This window comes from Acipenser ruthenus, chromosome 13 (assembly GCF_902713425.1).
Source record: "Acipenser ruthenus chromosome 13, fAciRut3.2 maternal haplotype, whole genome shotgun sequence".
NCBI lineage: Eukaryota > Metazoa > Chordata > Actinopteri > Acipenseriformes > Acipenseridae > Acipenser > Acipenser ruthenus.
The window spans coordinates 38,743,602-38,759,182 of NC_081201.1; the positions used below are offsets into that span (position 1 = coordinate 38,743,602).

Below are 15,581 nucleotides of genomic sequence, written 5' to 3' on the forward strand. Positions count from 1 at the left end.
TCTGCTGTATTATTGAATTGTGGTTTGTCACACTTGTACTTTGCTTGAACAAAAGTTATTGTATTTCTTGCTCTTATTGTATTACTTGTATTGTAACACTTGAAATGTATTTGCTTACGATTGTAAGTCGCCCTGGATAAGGGCGTCTGCTAAGAAATAAATAATAATAATAATATTTGACGTGTTATACAGCTCATGCCACACATGTAACGTTCACGGCTCTATTCTGAAACAAGTGCAAAGGCAAAAAGGAATAGAACAAATTTTACTGGACCTTTAACCTGTGAGTGACCTGCAGCCATTCGATCTGAAACGTGTATGTTCTGCAGAGGCAGCATTTTCCAGCTGGTTGACAGTGCTAGATCAGCAGTGATATGAACTGGCACACAAAGTCTATTGTCCCGTGTTTTAAAAGAGTCCCACAAACTGCATGCGTGTAAGTTCTACATTGCATAAAGATGCATTTCAGTGACACAAAGATATAGGTGAAGCTGATAAAAAAAAACTGCGCTGGGACATAATGAAGCTAATGGCATTCAAGCTGTGGTATAAAAAGGGAAGCCACTGACGGGTGGAAGTTGCAGATAATTGTGGACTTTCAGTGCACCTCTTCAACCTTAAACATGGGAAAGGTAAGCCCTGATAGTATACTCTGGATCTATGCAAATCTGTTTAAAGAATAATACAGTGTAAACTGTAATAACAATAGTTTAGATTCTGACAAGCTGAAACAAATAGGGTTTAGCAGGTTCAAACTTTGTGCGCCCCAGAGTCTGCTATTGGAAAAAAATGTTCAGATTATTACCTCTGCGGTCTTTAGCCATCAGCGGCTTGAATTGTGTAACTGCCACACAAACATTCTGAATACAACCTGTTTGTTTAAGTAGGAGATGAAGGCATTCTACTAAGATTACATTTTTCAGTAAGGATTGTTTAACTTATGTACCTTTTAAGCCTAGCACCTTTTAAAATACTCCATAGTTATATATATGATGAACGCTACAGACAATTTATGCACACTTATGGAATTCATTTTGTTTTCAACTTTTCAGATCATCTTCTACGAAGACAGGAACTTCCAGGGCCGCCACTATGAGTGCAGCAGCGACTGTGCTGACCTGCACTCCTACTTCAGCCGCTGCAACTCCATCCGAGTGGACAGCGGATACTGGGTGCTCTATGAAAAGCCAAACTACATGGGCTACCAGTACACCCTGAACAGGGGGGAATATCCTGACTACCAGCGCTGGATGGGGTACAACGACTGCATTAGGTCTTGTCGTATGTTTCCACACGTAAGTTACAGTCTGATATCTGAGGTTATATATTAAAAATAGTATTGAAGCAAAACCTCGAATTATATATATTTTCTTTAAAATTTAGTACACAGGAAACTACAGAATGAGAATCTACGAGAGACCCGACTTTGGAGGCCAGATGATGGAATTCATTGACGACTGCCCTAATGTCTACGACCGCTTCCGATACCGTGACATCAACTCCTGCAACGTGATGGAAGGCTACTGGACCTTCTATGAACAGCCTAACTACAGGGGCAGACAGTACTTCATGAGGCCTGGAGACTACAGGAGATTCAGCGACTGGGGCGGCATGAACTCCACGATTGGCTCTTTCAGACGCATGAGGGAAAGTTATATGTAACTCTAAATTGTTCAAATTAAATTATGTATCACTGAAAGTTTAAAATAAAAATTTTAAAATTCACACAACTGCTTGAGCTTTTTTATTTTTTATCCTAACATTACACAGTTGCCATAGTAATTGGTTAATATTATATGTAACCTGCGCTCAGCCCATTAAAAAGGCTCCTAATTCAATGTTATCATAAGAACTGTGAAGCACTGGTTGATAGCAGTAGAATGCACAGCAAGCACCTCCTTCACAAGCCACGTTTGAACAGCTGTTGCATGACTTTTAGCCGACTGGGGCGGCATGAACTCCACGATTGGCTCTTTCAGACTTATGAGGGAAAGCTATTATTAGTATTGTATCATATGGAACAGTATAAAACGTTTAAAATAAAAATCAGAAAATTCTGAAATGATTCTTTGTCTTTGCTTTAAAAAATATTACACAATTTGCTTCTTGAAGAATTAAAGTTTTTAGCTGCGCTGATCACAGATAGTTATTATGATAAAACTTTAGGAAACGTTTCTATCTTCCATGATTTCTTGTAATTTTAAACTACTGTATTTTAACCCCATTGAATTGTGACCAAGAAAAGAGTTTGTAGTAGAGCATTGCTCGTATATTCTAGAACTTGTGTCCAGAAGTTAGGTGACTGACAAAACTCAGTATTATTTGCTGACAACACATACACATAGATTATTTAATTAATTTGCTGAAAATAGACTTGTGCTCTATATTAGCAACTCCATTTGAAATTATCAGAAGTACTGACAGACAAACATTTTGTTTTGTCAGTTTCACTTGGAACTGCATAAAAAATGATTGGGCTATATTTTTAAAATGTTTAGTCCAGGTTCTAATTAACTGCAAATACTGGGTGCTCTATAAAAATGCCAAACTACCAGTGTGTCTGCTGGATGGGGTACAACAACAGCGTTAGGTCTTGCCATATGTTTTCTAACTAATTTGTAGCCTAACACTTCCTAAAATATATTATATGTTTATTTGGAAATAGCTAATTAATATTATTTATTAAAACACATGTTTATAGAATGAGAAGCTATGAGAGACCTGACTTTGGAGGCCAAATGATGGAATTCATGGACCCACATCACAATTAATTGAAATCCTTAAATAACTAATAATAATATGAAATCTTGCACAATACGAATTTAAATCTTTGTTTAAGCATTAAAGCATTTTCTGGTCGCTTTATGAGTGAAAGTTAGTTCCAGAAATGCGTTTCCGTTTTAGCCCCGCCCACCTCCAGTGACAACTTCCTCGTACGATCTGAGGACAAATATGAAAAAAAGTACTGGCCCTGCTGCTTTTGATTGCTGTCATTCCAATACTCTCGTGAAAACAAGAGAATTGCAATGTGAAAACAAAACCTTAAATCAATACATACACAATCCGCTTGAAGTGCAGTGCAGACTGGAAACTGAGCATTGTGTATTCAGCAGAGCTACACTGTGCCCTCCCTGTTCATCCAAAGCATACTGTACATTCACTAGCACGGTATTAAATATGAACACAAGAGGATACAGTTACAGTGTGCTGTTCTAAAGGACAGGTACACTCATCAGCCAGTCCATAGGAAAGCTGCAAGCCTACAGTGTGGCCCAGTATTAGATCGATTTTTAATCATATATGTACTGTAGAATGCCTGACTTCCTAGCAGCCACAGCAGCACATGTGTTAAGTACAAGGCAGAGGCAGACAAAGTCTAGATATGCACAGAAGAGTTTGAAACTTTAAATAAATCACCATCAGAAAAAGGGTCACTTTGGTGTTTGTTTCCTCTCATTTTCAATCCTACCTACGCACACTCTTATCACATCCCTTGTGAAATGCTATTGTTCAAATATTTTCTGAGTGAAAAACTCATCATACGCTTTGCCATCTCCTTTGGGAAATGAAAAAAATAATTTCCACATTAGCATTGAAGCTGTTTAATAAAAGTACAGTACAATTAGCATTGAAGCTGTTTAATAAAAGTACAGTACAATTTAGATAAATAGTGTTTACGTGGTCTTACTGGAGCTAACTGATTGTGTCTGGTTTACGCACAGTTAACAGAAAACCAGTTTTTGTAACCCTAATTTAAACAAATAAAATCCAGTCCCTGCTGGTCGATCATGTAGTTCTATGGCACGTTTTTTCCATGTCATTATAACTTATGTTGATCGCAATGTGGACCAAAACATTTCTGATAGTCTTAATAGGAGAACCGCCCCAGGTATATTTATTTGAACCCTTGGCTTTAACTTCGATATTAAAGTTGGTGCTTGGGCTGCTGATGGTGATCTGTCTATTCCTGGTGTGTCAATTGCAGCAGGACATCAGTCACCCTGTTTTAAATATTTTCACATACCGTACCACCAGCATTCCTAAAAGTGTTACAGCTTTCATTTTTAGGGGTGTGTTTCTTTATTATTAGGGAATTCGCATGTTCATTGTTGACTGCATTGAGCCTGACACTGCTGGTATAATTGATGTCTGATTGAAGTATATTTCTTGCACAGTGTGTGTCTGGTTTTCATGAAGCTATGGCACTGGTGAAGGTTGAAGCTCATGGTAACTTCCTTTTTAATGGTGACGATGCTTGTAATAATGTGCTGAGATTTTTTTTATCTTTTCCCCTGCAATTAAAGTGACTATGGGTTTTAAGGATAGGCCTTAAATATACAAGTATTGCAATTTATCTAATTGGCATGAGAGTTTATACATTGAGCCGTATTTTATTGAAAGTGTATTTAAATACAATACTTTAAACCATGTAAGTTAACAATGACAGCTTTGTTCCCACGTGGAAACGACTGCCTAAAGAAAAACACAATTCTCCCTATTCAACTCTGCACTAGTGGTACCGTCGTACTATATTTTTGCCAGAAATGTCAAATGCACTACACCACAATAAGGTAATTTTTAAACAGACGCAATGTTTCTCATGAAACACTCATTGCTGACCCTGCTGAACCATCTTCTTTATACATGTGTCTTCTGTCTGGCGTTTGAAAAGCAGCCCCACAAACTGCTGCACTGCAGTTCTGCACTGTATAAAGAACCTCTTTAGGGTAACAAAGGTATGGTAAGAGCTGGAAAAATAGGGCTGATGTGTAATTTATGAAGAATTACAGTACTGACAATCTAGTCTTTTGTCTGGAAAAGCAGCTCTACAAACTGCATGCGTCGAGCTTTGCATTGTTTAAAGGAACACTTTAGTGGGTTGTAACAAAGGGACTGTACTGATTAACATAACAAAGCATGCGGCTTTCAGCCAAACATATAAAAGGGAAGTGACACACACCAGTTGTATTTCAGAGCAACACCTGAACCACCATCATGGGAAAGGTAAACTTGAGCTAATTACCGTGGATCCAAGAAGTGTTAAAAGAGGGATGTGAATCTGTAAAAAAATAAAAATAAAAATAAATAATAATTCAAAGTAGTCAGTTGCTAACCAGTAAGTTACTGTACATCTCTGGGTCTCAGGGTCTCATGGCCTGGTCTATACCATCCTTGGATGCTGTAATGGAAAACTGGTATCAATTTTCATGTTTCATCCCTGTTTACTGAAAAAGCCACCTTTCTAAATGCTTTACCCAAACAGGATGACATTTATTAAAGTTAGACAGAATTATAAGAGGTAATAGAACACATCTTTAAAGAAATGTACATTGATTGTGTTATCTGAAAGTGCAATGTACAATTACAACACATTTAATCAAATGAGGCAATTCTATCCTTATGTATTTTCTTTTCAACTTTTCAGATCATCTTCTACGAAGACAGGAACTTCCAGGGGCGCCACTATGAGTGCAGCAGCGACTGTGCTGACATGCACTCCTACTTCAGCCGCTGCAACTCCATCCGAGTGGACAGCGGATACTGGGTGCTCTATGAAAAGCCAAACTACATGGGCTACCAGTACACCCTGAACAGGGGGGAATATCCTGACTACCAGCGCTGGATGGGGTACAACGACTGCATTAGGTCTTGCCGTATGTTTCCACACGTAAGTTACAGTCTGACATCTGAAGTTATATATTAAAAATAGTATTGAAGCAAAACCTCTAATTATATATATTTTCTTTAAAATTTAGTACACAGGAAACTACAGAATGAGAATCTACGAGAGACCCGACTTTGGAGGCCAGATGATGGAATTCATGGACGACTGCCCTAATGTCTACGACCGCTTCCGATACCGTGACATCAACTCCTGCAACGTGATGGAGGGCTACTGGACCTTCTATGAACAGCCTAACTACAGGGGCAGACAGTACTTCATGAGGCCTGGAGAATACAGGAGATTCAGCGACTGGGGCGGCATGAACTCCACGATTGGCTCTTTCAGGCGCATGAGGGATAGCTATTATTAGTATGCATCCCATAAAACAGTATAAAATGTTTTAAATAAAAATGTTAAAATTCAGACATGATTCTTTGTCTTTACTTAGAAAATATTACACAATTTTCTGCTTGAAGAATGTTCTCAGCTGCACACATCAAAGAGTTTATACTGTATATCATCTATCTTCCTTGAGGAAGGCAGCAAAGCCGAAGCCAGGATGTTTTCACTCAACAATGGAGAGCATTTCTAGTATATTAAAGTAGTGTATTTACTTTAAACCCATCTAAGTATATACATAATCTGTGACCAAGAAATGAGTTAAGCATTAATGACAGACATGGAGGTCCTTACTTGGCAGATAATGACCTAAGAGGTCTTACTATAAAGCAGGGATGGGGACAATGTCAGCCTCCGAGTGCTTCTGACTGCTATCATTTTTGTCAAGATAACAGCAACTCATACAGAAATATTGACACTTTTATAAAAGCAGACCTATTTTACAATAGGAACACATTGTAAGTTTAGGTTGTAAGTTACTTTAAAATCAGATTTTAGCCTAGTGTTTTCAGTAAGAACATAAGAAAAGTTTTGTAACGATAGAAGGCCATTTGGCCCATCGAGGCTTGTCCCTTGTTAGCAACACCATTCTGGACTACTGGGGGGGGGGAGCTAATTTAAAATCAAATAATCTAGTCTTTTTAAAAATGTGCCCAGTGTTTTAAATCATACTAATTCATCTGGTAGGATATTCCATGCATTTGTCTCTGTGTAAAAAAATGTACTTTCCATTTATGCCCTCTTGTTCCTCTCTCTGTGCTAAATGTGAAGTAATATCTTGGGTTAACGATCTATACCATTTATGATTTTAAAGACTTCAATCAAGTCCCCTCTTTCCAATACATTTTAAATAAGGAGGCTGTGTGATCAGGTGGTTAAATAAAGGGGGCTTGTAACCTGGAGGTTCCCGGTTCAAATCCCAGCTTACTTACTGCGTGACCTTGAGCAAGTCACTTAACCTGCTTGCACTCTGTCTTTTCCGTGAGACGTTGTTGTACGTGATTCTTCAGCTGATGCATAGTTCACACACCCAAGTCTCTGTAAGTTGCTTTGAATAAAAGTGTCTGCTAAAATAATAATAATACAGATGCATGTATCATATTTATTATTATTAAAAGGAAGATGAAATTAATGAATTAAACTATGTTAACATTTGTTTCTTTTGGAAACACATGTATACTGAGCATCAAAAGAAACATATCAGTTATATTTAAGCATCAAAAGAAACTTATCACTTATATTTAGATAAAATTCACTAGATGTGATCGAAAAATGACAAACTCTGTTTTAGAGCAGGTGCAGTGACTTTTTATTGTGCTGATTAACAATTGACGTCACGAAGATGCTGCAAAATGATCTGTCGATCTTGGGCAGGTGTTGTGACTCTTGGTCTCCCAGTTGTCATTGACAACTGGTCTCCCAGGCCTGTCATTGACAGAGGGTGTCTGGTTATACCGTCTCACCAGGTTTGAAATTGCTGGCTGTGAGCACCCATGACGGCGAGCCACAGTACGCTGCCCTAGTCCAGCCTCCAACATGCCGATTGCACGAAGGCGCTGCTCTCTTGACAGATGTGGCATATTGTTTTTTTTCCGTGATTTTCTTTATTGCTTTTATTCAAGCTTGCAATTCAACAGCTGAAATCACTCCATATCCAGCGTCCAATCAACTGTCTCACTAATTAGGTGATTTTTCGAAAATAAATGCATTATAATAGTGATAAGTTTCTTTTGATGCTTGGTAAATATATTTGTATTGTTTTATGTAATTTAATTGCTGTACAAGGTGTATCATTGTGATAAATAACTCCTGGACTTTGCTAATAACTGATAAATTCCCTTTGGGAAATTACTCAAGAAACACATATTTGTGTAATCCCTGTAGAACTATACATATTCAATTCACTGCTCTGGATTTGGAATCGAGCTACTGTACTGCACTAGGAGTGGAGCTCTATTGACCAGGACATTGAAAGGGTTAGAATAATATATAGTGTGACATTGTCAAGTTCAAAAGAGCTTGTTGTACCTGTTAATACAGTATCCAGGGGTTCCTGTTCACAGAAACGAGCACACAGTTGGGTTCACAGAAACAAGCACACAGTTGGGTTCACAGAAACAAGCACATGGTTGGGTTCACAAAAACAAGCACACGGTTGCGTTCACGAACAAAAAAAAATCTTGTTTTATTCAGAAAAACCTAACAAACAAAAGTCTGACTCAAAGGCCTTAAAGCGTTCCGAATAAAAGTGACAGAAAGTCTATCACGTTGGGGAAAACCACTCCACAAACACTTCACACAGGCTTTCACTCCTCACCCCTCACTCCCATCCTCCCCACTCTCCGGTCCTCGATCCCCACTCCTCACTCTTCACTCTTGACTCTACACTCCTCACATCCCCTCCTCCACTCCTCCCTCCTCCCTCCTAGCTCCCCGCTCCTCTACTACACACATGCTCTCAAACACTCATTGTTCTGCCTTTCATTCCATGTGGCCAGGAGTTGATTGACAATTCATTATTCAATCAATCACCTCCTGACCACATTACACACTTTTCTCTCAATCATTTACCCAATGAAACAATTAAACAATCAGTCAATCACTCCCACATTTACACAATCAAGCAATGCTACGACCATGTGCTGTGCAAACAGTGGCCATCTTGGTTCCAGGCTGTCCCTTCTCAACTCCTAACCCCCTGACAGCCCCATGTGTTTGTGACGGAAGTTCACTTAGAGATTTAATGGAGTTTGCTATCATGTGACTATAAAATAAAAATCCTTTTGTTCTCACTTAATTTCAAAAAAGTATTTTAAACAGGTTTTTCAACAGTTTTTTTTTTTCTCCAAAAACTGCGCCTGTAATCATGAGTTTAACATTTTATCATGATTTTTACAAAAATGACAAGAACAAAATATCAGAGGTTGAATCTGTAGTTGAGTAATTGCAACATCAAACTGATTAATATGTTTAGATTAACAAGGCTGGACTGTATAAAATATCCAGTATTCTCCTATAGTCCCGCCTCATTGTAAAAGATGCACAGCAACAAGCAAAACTATGCAACGTTATTCTCAGCAGTCAGCCAATTTCAACAAGACACATTTTTTTAAATTAAACATTTCAAATTGTTGTTAATTGTTTTCTCTAAAAACCTGATGCACCATTTTCTTTAAAAAGTAGGACCAATTTCCTTTGTGTGATGTTTGCAGAGCGGCCCCACAAACTGCATTCATTGAGCTCTGCAGTGTGTAATGGAAAACTTCAATGCGTTGTAACAAAGGTACAGTAAAAGCTGAAACAATTGTGCTGACATGGAGACATAAGTCATTAACATAACAAAGCAATGGCTTTCACCCAGATGTATAAAAGGGTAGTTACAGACCCCAGTTGCACTGAAGAACAGCACTTGAACCATCATCATGGGAAAGGTAAACTTGAGTAGAATACTGTGTTCAGATTTGCTTAAACATGGATGTTTACAGTATGTGATGGGGCAGTCAGTTAGTTATGAAATGACCTGGCTAACACACTTTTTAAATGTAGTAAATGGATAACTGGTATACAAAGACTGATGTTTGAGGTGATTGACAGAGGCAATGGAAACACAACTTTAAGGGATTTTGTATGGTTTGGCACATTGCAATGCCTACAGATACTGTTCTAAATGTATACCTCATTTACATTTATAACATTTTTCATTCAGTAACACGATAAAAGGCCATGGAGCACACTAATAACATTGCTTTTCGTTTCAACTTTTCAGATCATCTTCTACGAAGACAGGAACTTCCAGGGGCGCCACTATGAGTGCAGCAGCGACTGTGCTGACATGCACTCCTACTTCAGCCGCTGCAACTCCATCCGAGTGGACAGCGGATACTGGGTGCTCTATGAAAAGCCAAACTACATGGGCTACCAGTACACCCTGAACAGGGGGGAATATCCTGACTACCAGCGCTGGATGGGGTACAACGACTGCATTAGGTCTTGCCGTATGTTTCCACACGTAAGTTACAGTCTGATATCTGAGGTTATATATTAAAAATAGTATTGAAGCAAAACCTCGAATTATATATATTTTCTTTAAAATTTAGTACACAGGAAACTACAGAATGAGAATCTACGAGAGACCCGACTTTGGAGGCCAGATGATGGAATTCATGGACGACTGCCCTAATGTCTACGACCGCTTCCGATACCGTGACATCAACTCCTGCAACGTGATGGAGGGCTACTGGACCTTCTATGAACAGCCTAACTACAGGGGCAGACAGTACTTCATGAGGCCTGGAGAATACAGGAGATTCAGCGACTGGGGCGGCATGAACTCCACGATTGGCTCTTTCAGGCGCATGAGGGAAAGTTATATGTAACTCTAAATTGTTCAAATTAAATTATGTATCACTGAAAGTTTAAAATAAAAATCTTAAAATTCACACAACTGCTTGAGCTTTTTTATTTTTTTATCCTAACATTACACAGTTGCCATAGTAATTGGTTAATATTATATGTAACCTGTGCTCAGCCCATTAAAAAGGCTCCTAATTCAATGTTATCATAAGAACTGTGAAGCTCTGGTTGATAGTAGTAGAATGCACAGCAAGCACCTCCTTCACATGCCACGTTTGAACAGCTGTTGCATGACTTTTAGCCATTTTTACCTTGTACTGTAAAAACTGTGCATTTACTTGCTCATTTCATATTGGGATTCACCCCACATGTTTTAATGCAAAATCACATTTCAGCCGCAGTTTGTATTGAATGTGTTAAACGCAGCCTGCTTGGTCAAAACCTCTCCACTGACACAAACCTGTACTGACACCAGCAATGGTGCTCTTACTTGATTCAAATATGAACATGAATTTGGATTCGGGGTTGACCCCGATGCTCACCATTCACCACTATAATGAATTACATAGTATAGGATAGCAGAGTAACTACACTGGGTGCAATTTGTGGTCACTTAGCCGAATCCAAGTAATTATAGCCACTACTCTTCTAAATGTTAGAGAACTTTAACAGTGCTGGAATTAAGTCATTTGAGCCCTCTATTACCCCCCAACAGAACAAGAAGAGCCCTGCTGTATGGCCTTGCCAATTCTCTATTCAGATAAAGGACATCAGTGTCTATTTTGACACATCGCAGTCCCGGTACACACTTGCCCTGTTGGCATTGTCCCTAGGAGAAGGGTTTCTCAAAAGCATGAATGGTCACGGCAGTTTACTATACTTTTAACAGCATTCCCTTAAAATCTGCTTTAACTGTTCAAAGTATATTATGGCTGTGGTTATTTCACAATCTATACTACAGTTTTACAGGCTGGTTCCATAGTGTTGATAGAAACATGGCAAATAGCAAAGTAACCCATATGCAATACACTGTACTTCTATTGCCCACTCTAACAAAGGTTTTCCATCTCACCTTCTCGACTGTTCAGTTTCCTCTATAATGGATACTGTGATGGGGTGAAAAACCCTCATTTGTAAACAGTGTTTGTTTTTGTGATTCATTTTGTGTTAATACTGTAACTTATGCTGTACCGGTACTTGTTTCATTCATTCCCATATTCTGCAGTACAAATGTGAAGAATTCCACCAGCTACATCCACAACCATACTGTCTCTATTGTCATATCGTTTTTGCTTTTGGTATAAATGTTTAACATTGTTTCAGTTAAATGTGTGTGTGGAACCCGGCAAAGGGTGAGGTTTGGACTTTGATTTAAAATCCTTACATTTCCATGTGAGAATGTGAACAGAATGCAGAAAACACTCTGCCATAATTGGAGACCCAATTAATGAATTCTTCAATTGGTTTTACCTGATGCAGGTGTGTAATAGGCAGCACCTGGCCTGCTTGCACAGTCCTGTAGAGGCTGGGGTTTAAGAAGCAGCTCCAATGGGTTGTTATTTGTTTAAAAATGATTGTTCTCACTTTATTTTTGTTAAATAAAAGTGCTTAAGGGTCTCCCGAGTGGCGCATCCGGTAAAGGCTCTCCGCGTGTAGTGCAGGATGCGCCCTATAGCCTGGAGGTCGCCGGTTCGAGTCCAGGCTATTCCACTGCCGACCGTGGACAGGAGCTCCCAGGGGGCTACACAATATGCTGCCCAGAACTGTGTTGTCCTCCGATGCTGTAGCTCTGGCTGCATGGTGGGCCTGCAGAGTGAAAAGAAGTGGTCGGCTGGCAGCACACGCTTCAGTGGACAGCGTGTGTTAGTCTTCTCCGCTCCTGAGTCAGCGCAGGGGAGGTAGCGGTGAGCTGAGCCTAAAAATACAATTGGGTATTTCAAATTGAGAGAAAAACAGGGTAAAATCAATTGCCGATTATTAAAATAAATAAATAAAAGTGCTTAGTAGCATTAACTATTTCAACAGCTGTCTGATTTCCTGTTTTTTTTGCCTAATCGCCATGGCTGGACCCTCACAGATACCCTGCCTAGTTTACACGAAGACCATCTGAAGAAAATGGAATAATACAAACATATAGAATAATATTTAAGTGTGCACCTTCACAGTCATATTTAAGTAATGTGAACTTAAAGCACTCATCGCTAATTTAAATACCAAACTAAGTCAAGAAGACCAAGCTTTTGTGGAGAAGTCTTTATAAATGTCTTCACACATGACTTGTATTTAGATATCTAAACACAAATTCACCAGAGATAAGTCATTCACTTAACAGTTGTTAAAAATGTGGCTCTCTAATTCATGTGTTCCTGGCAGCCAAGGAAAATGCTGACAACAGAAAGATCTTGTGATAAAATACAAAGAAAGTGTTGCAAATCTCAGAAATTCACCCAATTCAAATTGAAAATCAATGATTAAACTCTAGCTTCAAAAGCAGCAAGCGATGTTTTCTAAAGAACTATGAAGCTCGTTATATATAAAAAAAAATAATAATAATTGTCAGGTATCTACCCAAACATACATTCATCAAGGCACATGTTTTTTTGTGTTTTTTTTAGAAAACAGTAGTTATTTTCAGCAAAATAAATATGACCGCAAACAGTACTAAATAAGCACAGATGAAATGGGCAGCATTATTTTTTAACAAGTTTTAAATGATAACAGACTCTGGAACCATTAAGAACTTGTCTTCGAACCCTTGTTAACATTCCTAATAACAATAGAGTGGAAAACTGAAAAACCTGAATACTTTGCAGACATATCACATGGAAATATCACACCGCACAAAGCTATAGCATTAACTACAAGTGCATCAAATAGTTTCAATCTATTTATTTTACACCAAGGGGGTAGTGAAATAGAATACTCCCTATAACATTACGTTAGCAATAATACTGGTACCCTGGATACATTCAGTTTAAGTTCAAACTGTAGTATATATTGCTTTGCATTCTCATTTACACAGTTATATTATTATCATAATGTAAAAGAACATTACAAGCTTTTGCCAGAATTGTGACCAGTGCAGTGCAGTACAAACATTCCATTCAGAGATAGCTTGTTGTATTATAAGTATTGTTTTGTGAAGGCTTCCAGTAATGTGGAAGTCTGTGTCACTTCAGCTCACTTGTTTCATCAGTTTACTTTAGTTGTCAATCTGTCATGACTTCAGACACTCAACAAAGTAAACTGTACAACTCGTGGGAACTACATACAAGCATTAAACACACTAGCAGATTAAATATAAAGTCAAAATAGCCATGCTTTACTCAGGAAGATTTTGGTAGAAAACTAAAATAAAGAACACCAGACAAATCCATGTTTTACACAAATTTCACATTCAAATAGAGCATTTCAGATTAGTTACAAAAAAAAAATGGTCTGAATAATAATATCAGTGTTTCAAAAATTATGTTAAAACTAAAACAAAACAAAAAAAAAAACTCCACCAGGGCAATACGTAACTGGAACAATCCCAGTAAATACTGTGCCCCCACAAATCAACAAATGCATTACCTGTAGTACAGACATAGACAATACTGAGATCCACCTGACACACCAGTCTCTTTATGTACGGCACACTGTCTTTTGTCCTCTGTTTGAAAAGCTGGCACACAAACTGCATGCTTTGGCTTCTGCAATAAAGGTAAAAGCTGAAAAAAAAAAAAAAAAAACTGTGCTGACTCAGGCACCCTAAACAATTACAGAACGCATGGCATTCAGCCAAACATATAAAAGGCCCATTTGAAGCACTAGTTGAATTACAGAGAAACACTTGAACCTTCAACATGGGAAAGGTAGGCCTGGTCAGTTTACTGTGGATTTAAGGGATAATAACACACACTGACAAGCTCAGCTATTGATCCACACACAGAGATACAGGAATACGTGGCAACATGCTAAACATTTTGGAATTTGCTTTGGACCTAATTGAAAAAGCCTCAAATAGGTGTTTGTAGGTTAATGGACCACAAGGGTCATTGAATGCTTCCCCAAGAGCCTGTACAGCCATGGGCACTGGAGTGGTTTATCAAGAGCCTGTATAGCCATGGACACTGGAGTGATTTATCAAGTCTGTACAGCCATGGGCACTGGAGTGGTTTATCAAGAGTCTGTACAGCCATGGGCACTGGAGTGGTTTATCAAGAGCCTGCACAGCCATGGGCACTGGAGTGGTTTATCAAGCTGAGGACTGACACTGTAGAAGTGTTTCAAAGTGTTATAAAATAAGGCTTACAATAACATCACTTCCACAATACATATCCATTACTGGTTTGAATTCTCCCAATCATATCCGTGTTGCACAATTCTATATCAGGATCTTGGATAAATACAGTTATATTACTGTCAGTTTTATTTACTCAGATGGGTTTCATTTCCATAACCTTCTTTTCAACTTTTCAGATCATCTTCTACGAAGACAGGAACTTCCAGGGGCGCCACTATGAGTGCAGCAGCGACTGTGCTGACATGCACTCCTACTTCAGCCGCTGCAACTCCATCCGAGTGGACAGCGGATACTGGGTGCTCTATGAAAAGCCAAACTACATGGGCTACCAGTACACCCTGAACAGGGGGGAATATCCTGACTACCAGCGCTGGATGGGGTACAACGACTGCATTAGGTCTTGCCGTATGTTTCCACACGTAAGTTACAGTCTGATATCTGAGGTTATATATTAAAAATAGTATTGAAGCAAAACCTCTAATTATATATATTTCCTTTAAAATTTAGTACACAGGAAACTACAGAATGAGAATCTACGAGAGACCCGACTTTGGAGGCCAGATGATGGAATTCATGGACGACTGCCCTAATGTCTACGACCGCTTCCGATACCGTGACATCAACTCCTGCAACGTGATGGAGGGCTACTGGACCTTCTATGAACAGCCTAACTACAGGGGCAGACAGTACTTCATGAGGCCTGGAGAATACAGGAGATTCAGTGACTGGGGCGGCATGAACTCCACGATTGGCTCTTTCAGACGCATGAGAGATTTTTAAATAACTAACTTAATAAATGCTTTAAAAAAAAAAAAGTCCATTATTCTTTGTTTTTTTTAGACTCTAGTCTTACAATAATTTATACTTAGGGCTTATAGA

At 38.7% G+C, this 15,581-nt stretch overlaps 4 protein-coding genes across 4 annotated transcripts; all 4 read left to right on the plus strand.

Annotated features, from left to right (window-relative positions):
• Positions 1 to 475: 475 nt before the first annotated feature.
• On the plus strand, positions 476 to 1,730 carry LOC117417926 (gamma-crystallin S-1-like). The gene is made up of 3 exons (XM_034030340.3): positions 476 to 632; positions 1,053 to 1,295; positions 1,384 to 1,730. Exons 1-3 carry the CDS (start codon positions 624 to 626, stop codon positions 1,660 to 1,662), a joined length of 531 nt encoding a protein of 176 aa, XP_033886231.3. The 5' UTR covers positions 476 to 623; the 3' UTR covers positions 1,663 to 1,730.
• A 3,133-nt stretch (positions 1,731 to 4,863) lies between these two features.
• LOC117418400 (gamma-crystallin S-1-like) lies at positions 4,864 to 6,088 on the plus strand. The gene is made up of 3 exons (XM_034926080.2): positions 4,864 to 5,004; positions 5,426 to 5,668; positions 5,757 to 6,088. Exons 1-3 carry the CDS (start codon positions 4,996 to 4,998, stop codon positions 6,033 to 6,035), a joined length of 531 nt encoding a protein of 176 aa, XP_034781971.2. The 5' UTR covers positions 4,864 to 4,995; the 3' UTR covers positions 6,036 to 6,088.
• Positions 6,089 to 9,422: 3,334 nt separating this feature from the next.
• On the plus strand, positions 9,423 to 10,508 carry LOC117418399 (gamma-crystallin S-1-like). Its single transcript, XM_058985350.1, has 3 exons — positions 9,423 to 9,495; positions 9,831 to 10,073; positions 10,162 to 10,508. Exons 1-3 carry the CDS (start codon positions 9,487 to 9,489, stop codon positions 10,438 to 10,440), a joined length of 531 nt encoding a protein of 176 aa, XP_058841333.1. The 5' UTR covers positions 9,423 to 9,486; the 3' UTR covers positions 10,441 to 10,508.
• A 3,651-nt stretch (positions 10,509 to 14,159) lies between these two features.
• LOC131696688 (gamma-crystallin S-1-like) lies at positions 14,160 to 15,517 on the plus strand. The gene is made up of 3 exons (XM_058985351.1): positions 14,160 to 14,271; positions 14,879 to 15,121; positions 15,210 to 15,517. The coding sequence occupies exons 1-3, from the start codon at positions 14,263 to 14,265 to the stop codon at positions 15,480 to 15,482; spliced, it is 525 nt and encodes a 174-aa protein (XP_058841334.1). The 5' UTR covers positions 14,160 to 14,262; the 3' UTR covers positions 15,483 to 15,517.
• Positions 15,518 to 15,581: the final 64 nt, after the last annotated feature.